The sequence below is a fragment of the Lemur catta genome, chromosome 10 (genome assembly GCF_020740605.2).
Source record: "Lemur catta isolate mLemCat1 chromosome 10, mLemCat1.pri, whole genome shotgun sequence".
Lineage (NCBI taxonomy): Eukaryota > Metazoa > Chordata > Mammalia > Primates > Lemuridae > Lemur > Lemur catta.
This window is the reverse complement of record NC_059137.1, coordinates 18,804,442-18,816,578: the sequence shown is the minus strand read 5'-3', so window position 1 is coordinate 18,816,578 and position 12,137 is coordinate 18,804,442. Positions and strand designations below refer to the sequence as shown.

Here is a 12,137-nt window from a genome sequence, read left to right as displayed (position 1 = left end):
CAGGCCCTTTTAAAGTTAACATCTATGGTTCAGAGTGTGGGCTGAATTCATGCCTGGATTTGAATTTTGGTTCTACCACTAACTAGTTGTGTGAGATTAAATGACTGGGCCTCAATTTCCTCACCCATAAAATCGGTATAATAATAATACCTGCCTTACAGAGTTGTGAGCATTGCATGATTTGCTACATGCAGAGTCCTTAAAACAGTGCCCTGCCTAGAATAGGCACTTGATATACGTCGCTGCTGCTGCTGCTGTTATCCACGGGGCACCTTTTATTTCCTATGTGCTGGGAAATCTGCTTGGATTTATTTGAGGATAAATAAAACATGGTTCTCACCTTGGAAATCTTTAGAGTTTAAAGGGATAAGACTGGATTCTAAACAACCGTAATCTAACTTGACAAGTGCTGTAACTGAGGTATATATAAGGAACTATATGGACGTATAAGAGAGCAATTAATTCTGCCTGGGCAGTGAGTAAAAGCTTTCAGAGTAGGGGTGATATTTGAGACTGGCTTTGAAGTGTGTGTAGTGTTTCACAAAATGGGCAGGCAAGAGCGGTGGGGGGATGTCAGGGCACCAGCACTTGGGAGGGGGAGTCCATGACACTTGGGAGAAAGTTGTCCAGTGAGAAGGAAGCATCACTGTGTGGATGCCAGGCTGCTGTGTAGGGAGGGAGGGTTGCCAGCAAGGAAGTTGGTACAAGTGGCCAAAACCAGCTCCCAAAGGCCTCTCTAAGCTGTGTCAAGGGAACTTTCCATCCTGAGCACCACAGGCAGCCTGGAGGGGTGGACAAGAACAGGGTGATATGGCTTGGTTCTCACTTTGGAAAGTGAATCGTGGGGACCAGTTGGAGCAGGGAATGGATGTGGAGGGAGTGGAGGCAGAGTGGTCACTGGTGCCCTCTTCTCCTTCAGAGGAAGCTGAGGTTTCAGCCACGCCCAAGCAGCAATCGTTGCTTTGCAGTTGAGCACACGGGAATATGGAATCAGAGCAATCAGAGTCCAGATCCCAACTGGGATGTGCAACTGGTTCTGTGACCTTGAAGGAGTTGTTCAGCACCTCTGTGCCTCATTTTCCTCAACAGCAAAACAAGTGACGCCCATCTCACGGATTAACTGTCAGGGTTGGATGATACTGTGCCTGTGAGACCCTTAGTGGATATTATGCCCGTGGGGCCCTTAGGCTCCTGGGGTGCATCGAGGCCACTCAGCACAGCCACTGCATTCCCCGCAGGGGGAATCCCAGGGTCCGAGAAATGTTCAGCTAACAGGCACCACAGCTGGCATTAGTCCAGCTCTCCCATTTCCCAAGGGCGGTATTTGAAGTAAACACAGATTTCTCTGAATGTGATGGAGAGTCTAAGGGATTCTGCTAACGATGAGAGGTCTCCTTCAAGCCAAGTGGAAAGTGGTCACTTGCCCCGTGGTTCCTGCAGGTGCTAAGATGAGGACAACAAGCAGTAACCGGCTCAGCCTCCCTAACAGACCCCGGGGCCGAGGTTCCTGAGAAGAGAGAGGGCAGTAGGATTGCTATCTGTTATTTTTGTCATGATTTCTGGGGGAAGGAGCAAGAAATCTCACCGGGGATGGTTCTACATCGCAAAGTTAGGCTCACGAAGTTTCAGAACATAAATGAGAAAAGTGCACTAATTCTGGGAGACAGAAACCTTTACATTTGCATGGCAATATTGCCCCTAACTGGGTGTGCATTATTGTGCAAGACACCTCCCCTCTCTTGACTGCTGCAAGGGAATGGCCTCAGCAGATAATCTATTCAAGTGCCTTCTAACTCTACAACTCTAAAATAAGAAAGCATATAGGCATTGCTACTTAGAGGAAAGAGTAGGAGAAAGTATAAGCAGACATCTCTCCCTCTGTTAGAAAGGACTGTCCAAAGGTAAATTGGATTGTCTATAAAGGGGCGCGAGTTCTCTGTCCATAAATTAATCAGCAAGAGGCTGTGTAATCCCTCCTCCAACCCTGAGAGGACCTAGGGGAGTGTGCTTGTCAGCCCAACCATATCTGCTCTTAAACCAGCAGCGCTATATGAATTTCTTTTATAATCCCTTCACCTGATCATTTCTTTATTAATGTATTCCTTCATTCAGTGAATAGCGATATTTTAGTCTTTCAAAGTCATGCTTGCATCTAAAAAATCATTTTATTGTGATAAGAACACAACATGAGATCTACCCTCTTAACAAGTTTCAAAGTATGCAGTACATTATTGTGAACTATAGACACAATGCTGTAAGATCTCTAGAACTTATTCATCTTGCTTAACTGAAACCTATGCCTGTTGATTAGTAACTACTCATTTCCCCCTTCCGCTAGTGTTTCTGGAGTATGCTTGATGTGTGATAGGAGGGAGCGGGTCTTATTCATACCAGTGTGACAGAGAGGGAAAGGGAGGTTACTGCGTTCAACCCCCTGACATCTCTGGGGATGGATGGCTGGGGAGAGACTCAGCATCATTAGGAGGAATTGGGGTGCAGAGTGGAGATTGAGGGGAGGATAGTATGGATCTGCAGGAGACTTGAGAGATGTACAGATTAGGGGAGGATGTTGAGAGATTAGAGGAGGATGTCCCTGCAGCCAGTGTCACTGGGGAAACTGGAGGAGAGGAGATGATGAGTGAAGACGAACTTGGAGTGATAGTAGGGAGAGCCTAAGAGTCTACTGGGGTGTGTGATGTAACTCTCCTACATGTCTCCTCACAAAATGTTCAGTAAAATCGACATTGCCCAGCAATGCTTTGTGCAGTTGGATTTTGTTTTTTGGAAGTGCAAAAAAGTAGGTGGATGAAAACAGAGCATCCCCATAGAATCAGTCACCTCAGGGTCACACCTGTGTGCTTAGCAGCCAACCTGTGTCTTGGGCCAAGCTCTTTTACTGTCAGTGCTCTGGAGCCTGGCGAGTGTCGCACGCTCTCAGTAAATGGCTGCTGAATGAGCAAATTCATGCAATGTCTATAAAAGCAGGAGGCTCGGGAGGGTTCGTTCCTCCTTTCCTTTCCAGCCTCCCTCCACCTCCCCAGGAACACAGATGACTTTAAGATCAACTAGGGCTTTGGGCAAAGGTTCAGCTGGATTTGTTCGTTCCTCTCTGATCTGCTTTGACTGTCCCTGGTCAGAATAGCAGCCAGCCTGAAACAAACACAAAACTAAATAGGAAAACAGAAGAATAAAATCACAGCAGCATGTTCCACTAAAACCCTGTCTAGCACTGATAGAGCTGACAAGATAAGAGGAAATCATATTTAAGCAATAAGAGGGCTTTGTTCATGTCGGAGACTTCTCTGACCGTGAATGCTTTAGATGCACCGATAAAACCCCCAGCCTAGCACGGAGAGATGTGATCCACCATGCTCTGCTGGGAGACAGGCAGCGAGGAACACAAAGGGAAAGAATTCCAAAATGATATACATGTCGAATTGCTGGCCTGGATTTCAAATGCCATGGATAGTTTATGCAAAGTCTCACACTGTTGTAAAGTGTAACACAATCCACTGGCAGATCTGCCTAAGCCCCGTCCCAGTTGTTTTTGCGAAAAATAAATAAACTTGAAAACGTCTTCCAACACATTAAAGTGGGTATGTTCTACCCCTAGTCTCTGTATTAGGCTTCTAGAGATTTGAATAACTGAAGCCGTTGCCTACTTCCTAGACAATGGGCTACTTGATTCCTGGTAACTTTATTGTCCTTAAGAAGTTACCTATGATATTTAGGGAACTAATGTTATATTCCCAGCAATTCCATTAATTTGGCAGTTAATGCATTTCAGTACTTTTCTATGTTTTTAAAGCAGTGAAGCTCTTTTCTTAAATGAAATATTATCAGGCAGCTCGATATAGGAAACAGATGAGTGGAGATGCTCCAGTTGAAATGGTAGAGTGGGGACTGAGCAGACCTTCTCCACATCCTGACCCCCAGGCTGACATCTCCACGAAACCCTAAGAATGCATGAAAGACACCCGAAAACCTACAACTAATCCAACCTTCAAATGTGCAAGATAAACTGAGATCCGAAAAGACGAGATACCTTATCCACAATTACACATCGAATTGTGAGTGAGCGTGGAGCAGGTCTCCTCAATCCAAAGCCAGCTTTCCACTACAGCACCATTTCCTGAGTGACATCTTGTGGCTCTCCAGAGTTGCTTAAGAAACTTATCTTCTCCTATTTGAGGTTTTAAAGATGAATTGATGAAGATGTTAACACAAAGGGAAACCAGGTGGAGGGTATATGAAGCTCTCTGTATTATCTTTGCAACTATAAAGGTACAATTACTCCAAAAAAGGTTTATTTAAAGGTAAAATCATGAATGCTTGCAATTGCAGATCATGATGCAGCCATGTGTTCTGGCTGGACTTTGATTAGTGTCTCACTATTGTAAAGAGAACTCAGACTCGATGTTTTCCGAGAGCTCCCAGAAGCCAGGGTCATCCGAAGAAATGGTGGAGAGAGGGGTATTTGAGTTCTAGCGTATTTATAGATGGGATTCCCAGCATGGAATATAGCATGGAGTATAGATGGGATTGTCAGTAAGGAAACCCTGGTGATACCAAGAGTCAGAAGGGTTGGCTGCCAGGAGATTCTGACCCAGTCCAGTTTATTGGAGCCCACCGTATGGAACGTATTGTTAGGAATAATGGAATACGTTGTTAGGGACATTGATTCTGATTATTTTTAATGGCTCTCTAAACCAATTTTTTGGAGTTTTTAAAAAAAATGCATAAAATTATATGCAATGATGTAAACCAAAACGATTATGTATTCCAGGTATGTATGTATTATATACCAGGTGTATGCACTACCTGAAATTGACAACTATGCAAATTTTGTCATATTTGCTTCAAGCCTCTCTCTGTAAAAGAAATAACACTCTGTAGAGAAGGATGAAATCTCATTTGTTCTTAACCCCAAGTACCATTCCCCTTCCTTAACCCCAGAAACAACTATTACACTGAATTTGAGGTATGCTTTTCTACTGCATTTTTAATTCCTATGGATCTCTGGGCAATTTGTAGTTTTGCTCTTGTGTGCTTTTTATAAATGGCATCATAATATACCCATCCATTTGCACTTGCTTTCTTTTTTTCACTCAGTGTTATGATTTTGTGATAGCTCCTTGTTGATGTCTATGAACTCAGCTTCCACTTTGATTGGCCAGGGCTCACACTGAGCCAAGTGTTAAATATTTTTATATCATCTCTGAATATGTATATCTAGTTCATTCCTCTTAATATTCCTCTGCCATATAAAATTCTATCATGTGAAATTTTCGTATTTTATGCATTCTTTCCCCAGCAGATGAGCGTGTAGACTATTTCTAATCTTTCGCTACTATACATATTGCAGGAATGGAAATCCTCGATCCTTGTATGTAATTTTTCTCATTTCCTTTCTTTTCATTTTTGTGTGTTTTAATGTGCTTGCGTGTTTGTCACTGGTTGAGAATAGATTATCTCTGATTTATTTTCATAGTGTATAAGATCCTTAGAGTTCTCTAGGTCAGCCGTACTTTTTCAGATGAGCAGATTGCAACCAGGAGATGTGAGATGATAGCCCCAAGTGCACCGGGAAGTTCTGAAAGAGGAGACACGTTAGAGATCAGACGGAAAGCACTAATTGGGGACGACCTTTTGCCAAAGGTCTGACCGATCTCAGGAACAACTCAGTTGTTCCTATACTTTTTCCCTCATACAGCTTTTCTCAGTGTATAGTTATGTATGTACGTGTAATTACTTGATCAATATCTGCACATATTGCAGGTCTGAGCTCCTCAGCATCTGACTTTTCTGCCATTTTGTCCCAGAGTGTTTGGCAAATAGTAGTTACTCAATAAATATCATTTGACTGAACGAATGAGCCAATAAATGAAATGACATTTGATTATGCAAGAAACCCCTAAGTTTAAAGAATTCTACTTGTCTATAAATGTTTCCTATTTCTTTTAACACTGATATTTATCTATCATTGAGAATGAGTGTATGTTTATGTATGCGTGTAAAGTGATGAAATTGATTTTCTTTGGTGATGGGGAAGCACATGCTCATAGTCTCACAGTTTTTCTCTGGTGTTAACACAGCTCTGAGAGCAATTTACGTATTTATTCTACAATGGTCTATTTGGCGGTTAAGACTGTGTGAGATCCAATCCCTCACCCTGCCTTTCTGCCACATTCTCCAAGGTCTAGTAATACCAGGCAGTTTGTCACATCCTAAGCATTCTGGGTTTCTGTTTTCCTCTGAGCGCTTGTTTCTGTTCCCTCTACCTGCAATGCTTTTCCTCTTATCCGTATCCTGTTCTTCCAGGCCCAACTCAAATATCAACTCCTCCAGGATTTGTCTCCATGAGAATGTCTCTGTCACCTCTGTCACCAAAATTTATGTTATCTACTATTTCCTTAACAGTTTGAGTGTTACCTACATTAGAATGTGAGCAGATCCTGTCTATCCATCTCTGTTTCTTCCTGCATTGCCAAGAACAAAATAGGTGAACAGCAAAGGTTTGTCAAATTGAATTTAATTGAACTTCTGAGACCCTCTAACACATTATTTTTTTTTTTCTTTATCTTTTTTCAGGTGTGTCGAACCAAGGTAATCGATCTCAGCGAAGGCCTTTCCCAGCATGCCTGGTACCCTTGCACCATCAGCTACCCCTACTCCCAGCTGGCGCAGACCACCTTCTGGCTCCGGGTAAGCCCATGCTGCGAGAGCCCTGGAGTCTCCTACAGCAGCTCGCAGGAAACGCTGACTCCCATGACCCTCGCTTAAGGTGGTTTGTCTACCTGCCGAGGGTGTTAATTGTAAGAACAGGGAACCAAACACTTAGCGATGTGATGCTTCCTGAAATGGAATCCCTTAATTGTTTATGGAGTGCCCTGACTCAACCAACTCTCATTTTGGCAAAGAGCTTGGGTACCTTTTGTCTGCCTGGGAACTCCTATTCATTGTTCAAGGCCTTTTAAAATTATCTTCTCCTCCTTGAAGTCTTTACTGATCCCCACAGAAAGAAGTGAATATTCTCTCCCTTCTTGTCCTGCACGTTTGGTCACTAACGTGATGGTACTTGTCACATGGTGTTACCAAGCTGTCTGTGGATCTTTCTTCCTAAGGATCATAGATGCCACTGCATTTTTGTTTGTGTGTCACTAACCTACTTTGAATTCCACCCAGTTCCCAGAAATGCAAGGGCCATGTCTTGTTTAGCTTTGTCTCCCCCATGCCTAGTGCAGAGGCTGGTGTGGACAAGTGACAGACAATAATAAGTACCATTTTGGGGGGGGGGTTTAGTGTGTGCCAGGCCCTGTGCTAGACACTTTACTCCCATTATCTTGCTGGAAACTCACATGAATCTTGTGATGCAGAGTTTTGTCTTTTTGATCCACCATTTCAGCATTATAGTACTTGGGCCCAGCCATTCATGCCGTGTCACTCAGTCAGGTTGACACAGAGCCAGGACTGGAGCAGGTCTCTGATCTCAGAGCCTGCGCTCCCCCCCGTCAGGTTTCACTGCCGCCTCCTTCCCCTCCTGGCTCCTACGGTGGAAGATTCTCCTCGAGTCCCCCACAGTGCAGCTGCCTTCCCCTGCACATGTGACTCTCCTGCATCTTCTCGATTCCAGGCATATTTTTCTCAGCCGATGGTTGCTGCAGCTGTGATTGTCCACCTGGTGACTGATGGCACATACTATGGAGACCAAAAGCAGGAGACCATCAGCGTGCAGCTGCTTGATACCAAAGATCAGAGCCACGATCTAGGTGAGCATGTTCTCCTGGGTTTGGGATGGTCCTGCACCTGCCTCCAGGTTGCCACCATGGTTGGTTGTGAGGAGCATCTTAGAGTGAGCTCTTCCGTCCTTTCTCCTCCTCCTTCTGTTGGGCACTCTGGTTGCCCTACAGTCAAGATGTGGCTCTGTACCCAGAGAAACCTAGATCTGGCAGACATGGGGATAATGGGGCTATAGCAAAGCTCTCCCTTGGGTCTCTCCCTTTGCTGAGACTTTTAACCTCAGGCATCCCATGTGATCCCCAAAAGACTTGGGAAGGAGGCAGAGTAAGGGCCATTCCCCATCGTGCATGCACCTGAAACCCAGAGCAAGGTACCGAGAGGCCCCAGGTCACACAGCAGGTAAGGACTGAGTAGTCAGTTTTCAGAATCGTAAACCTGCAACCTGAGGCATCCATGAAACCCCCCACGTGGCTGCCATGTCTCCAGCACAACCTCTAGACAAGTCGCCCATGGGAGGGGGAATGAGATACCTTTTGATCAGGTGAGAAGTCAGGTTTTACCTATTGAGAAGCTGCCCTGAGGACAGGGCCAAGGAGGAGGACAAGGGCCAGGCTTGTCACTTGTCCACCCTGTTGAATACCACATGCAATGTGGTCTAGAGGAAAGGCTTCCAGGACTGAGAGCCACAGTTTGAATCCTGTCCCTGCCACTCACTTCCCTTGAGACGGTGAGCGGTCCTCTCGACCTCAGCCCTGCACGGAGAGCCTCGCTTTCTTCATGTGCACAGCAAGGACAACGATGTCCACCTTGCAGTCAGAGTGGGATGTCATTTGACACTGCTGTGGCCGTGCCCCGCACAAGCCCTGGCACTGAGAAATTCCTGTTGGCACTAAGAAATTCCTATGACATCCTCCCTTTTCCAACCTACCCTGGAGAGTTCTGGGCAGCCATTCCGAGTGTCTGGAATTCCAGGCCAGCACTGAAGCCTGGACTTCAAAGCTGTGCCCACACCCGTCTGCCGAGAGCTCATTTCAAAGACCTGTATGAAGCAAGCAGGCAAGGGGTCATTTCAGGGTCAGATAAAAGCCAAGGGAGCAGGGAGGGTTTTTTGTTTTTGTTTTTTATGCTTATTTATTTAGTTGGTTTGAAAGGCAAGGGGGGAACATATTAATAAGGAAGGGAAAGAAAACCCCCCTGGACTTATCTGGATTCCTGGGAAATTTCCTTAAGTGAGAAGCAAATATTTTCATAGTTGTCCTGTCATTGCAAAGGGCTCTGGGGACACATATTCCAGTGGGGTGGGGGACAGTCCTGGTCCACAGAAGCTCCCTGGGTCCTGCCTCTGAGGCCCGAGGCTTTTCCACATTTCCTGCCCAGACACCTTCCCGGGGCCTCAGCACCCCGACATTCCCAGCAGGGGCGTCACAGGGCATCACAGCCCCGTGGAGAACTTTCCCAGCATGGCAAGCCCGGCGGGATGTGGTTAGGACCATGCTGTTTTGTGAATGTAGAAAATGAGTTTTAGGGGCTTGCTGGAGTCCCGGCATTAGGAAGGGGCTACACCAGCGTGTGAACCCAGGTCCCCAAGCCCCAGAGCCAGCTTCCCTTTGCCAACTCCATTCCCTGCCCCCTGGATGTACCTTTTCTCCCTCCCCCCTTCCCCTTCCTTCTGGAAGCCTGGGGGCCTGCTGCCTGGACTAGGAAGAACCCAGGACTCAGGAGTGAGCCCAGCTTGGGTTCTCTGTGGACTTGGTGCTGCGGCTGTGCTGCAGTGCTTGTCTAGAAAGCCACCCCCTGCCCACACTTCTGTCTCCCCTGTACACTGGGCACCAGGTCCTTCCTTCATGGGGCTGCTCCTAGGTCCACAGATGACTTACGAGGGTGGACCTCTTACCTTTCTACCTTGGGAAGGGCCGTTGGTATGAATTATTTCCATCTGCTTTGTGACTGGCCAGGCAGGCAGCCTGAAAACCAGCAACTCAGACCATCAAGCCCCGCAGCAATGTGGGAGGGAGGCAGGGCCGGGATGCTTGGCAGAGGGGTGGCCCTTCGGGGGAGGGAGAGGGACTTTGGGCGCTAGGTGAAGGGGAAGCTTAGGGGGCAGGGAGGCAGGGGGATTGGAAAGATTTGGAACCAAGAAAAAAGGGCAGACAAAGAAACTTTCAATCAGACTCAAAATCCTCACCGGCCGCCCAATGGTGCTTTTGTGCCGTGACATGAAAGGGTCTGGGGGCTTCGGGAAGGGCCCGTGGGGGAGGGCGTGACTGCCCTTGAGTAATGAGCCTGGCCCCTCGGCCCCTCTGTCTCCCCTGACAGGCGTCCATGTCCTGAGCTGCAGGAACAATCCCCTGATTATCCCTGTGGTCCATGACCTCAGCCAGCCCTTCTACCACAGCCAGGCGGTACGTGTGAGCTTCAGTTCGCCCCTGGTCGCCATCTCGGGGGTGGCCCTACGCTCCTTCGACAACTTTGACCCTGTCACCCTGAGCAGCTGCCAGAGAGGGGAGACCTACAGCCCTGCCGAGCAGAGGTAAGGGACCCTGGGCCGGTGGCAGCCCTGTGGAGACAGTGCGATTCGGAAGCTGGGTGGCCGTTTGTGTTGCTCTGAAAAGTCTGTGTGTCTCTCCCTTCTCTGTCCTCCAGCCTCTGGCAGGCTGTGCCTTTGGGCTCGAGCGGCCCATAAAACTCTGAATTCCTGGGGCTACTGAGGGAAGCAGGGATGCGTGGTGGAAGGAGAACCTTCCTTGCCTGGCGTGCAGCAGCAGAGTTGACAATAGCTTGCAGGCGGATCCTGGAAACATCCGTTTCCTTCTCTGGGCCTCAATGTGCACATCCGAGCAAAGAGAGGACAGGGGGATTAGCTCTCTCTCAGCTCTGAAATACTGGAACATTCTGCTTCCCGGGTGGCAGGGGCAGGAGGCATACCTGTGCTCAGTTGAGCGGGTGGAGTGAGACTGGTCTTTGCTTCATCCCAGTTCACTGTGTATTTAAGTGATGGGTGAAACCTCTATGTCTTCTGCAAGCCTAACCCCTAAGATCCCACAAGTGCCCTAGGAGCCTGTCTTTTAACTACGTAATGTCACTTCATCAATGCTTTTGATCTGGCATCCGTTAATGCAGTTTGGAGCCAGGGGCTGGTCGGATGGGGAGTTAAGGTGTTTCTTAAGAAGAATACTCTCACTTGGGCTTAAGTCTCCAAGTTACCACTTCTTGAATGTGTGTCCTTGGACAAGTTATTTCCTTCTTCTGAGTCTCAGTTTTCTCTTTTGGAAGAAGTGGATAATATCATATTAATGAAGAATATTTCTAACCATTTTTTGATATGATGGGGGTGCTTCTCTGCACAGAATTCTGTGTAAAGCTCTTAAAATTAGAGCTGGAAGAAGCCTCAGAGGTCATGTCATGCATCCAACATGCCCAAGCTCCTGTGTCACCACCCAGGATTGCAGGGCCCAGAGAGGGGAATAACTGGTCCGGAGCTGCACAGCATCTCTCGAGTTTGTTTAATAGGATCCAGAGGGAGAAAGGAGGGGTTGTCGTTTCCTTAGTCCCCCCCCCAACCCAGAGGGAGGCCCTCTGCAAGCTGACACAGCCCTGCCCTCTACACCTGGGGGCAAGGAGAGGAGAGCAGGAGGACACCAGTCTTTCCCACACCCCTGCTACCACAGAGGACACAAAAGGTGGTTGCAAAATCCACATTGTTTAGCACCCACTGTCTCTAGCTTCTGTTGTGCAAAGTCTGTCGCAATCATCCGGAGGCAAGAGCTCCTTAAATATCACGTTGTCATGTTTCACTCTAAGAGGACTCTTTTGTCCCTTGTTCTCCAGACTCTATAAAAATAAGTTAATTTTCAGAGCCCAGGGAAACAGTGTCAGTGGAAATCCATCAGCCCTTTTCCCTTCCCTCAGCGCTGCCCCATCCCTAACCAGCCATCCTGCCCATCCACAAGTTGACTGAGGCCAGCAGTGCCTTCTCTGGATTCTTAATGTACAGTTCCTGTGCCCTAAGTAAACAGTAAGAAGGGTTTAGCTTCTGAAACAAATCAATCGATCTGTATTTGCTGAGTTCTTTGACTGATTATAGGAGGAACATTGAGCTAGGGCAAAGTGTTGCCCTGTCTCTGCCCAGTTGCATGACAGTGATCAGCCATTCCACCTCTCTCAGCCTCAGTTCCTCCATCTGTAAAATGATGATCATGGATTGCATGTTCTGTTTTTTTTTTTTTCCCCAGTTCTAATAGTCTGTGATTCCCAAGAGCTAGGGAAGGTAGGTAGGAGCATTATCTCATTTCATCATGACACCTGTCTGGGAGGTATGGCTCAGAGAAACAGAGTGAGTGAGTCACCGACATCCAGGCAGTAAGAGGCAAAATCCTGCTTGGCCTGTCCCTGAAAGC

General features: G+C 47.2%; 1 protein-coding gene across 1 annotated transcript in view; it reads left to right on the top strand.

Moving 5' to 3' along the window:
• Positions 1-12,137, top strand: part of PAPPA (pappalysin 1) — a 236,897-nt gene that overhangs the window by 165,675 nt on the left and 59,085 nt on the right. The window contains exons 11-13 of the mRNA XM_045563088.1: positions 6,592-6,705; positions 7,634-7,769; positions 10,057-10,270. Of these exons, the coding sequence (XP_045419044.1) occupies positions 6,592-6,705; positions 7,634-7,769; positions 10,057-10,270 (464 nt within the window). The remainder of the gene's footprint in view (positions 1-6,591; positions 6,706-7,633; positions 7,770-10,056; positions 10,271-12,137) is intronic.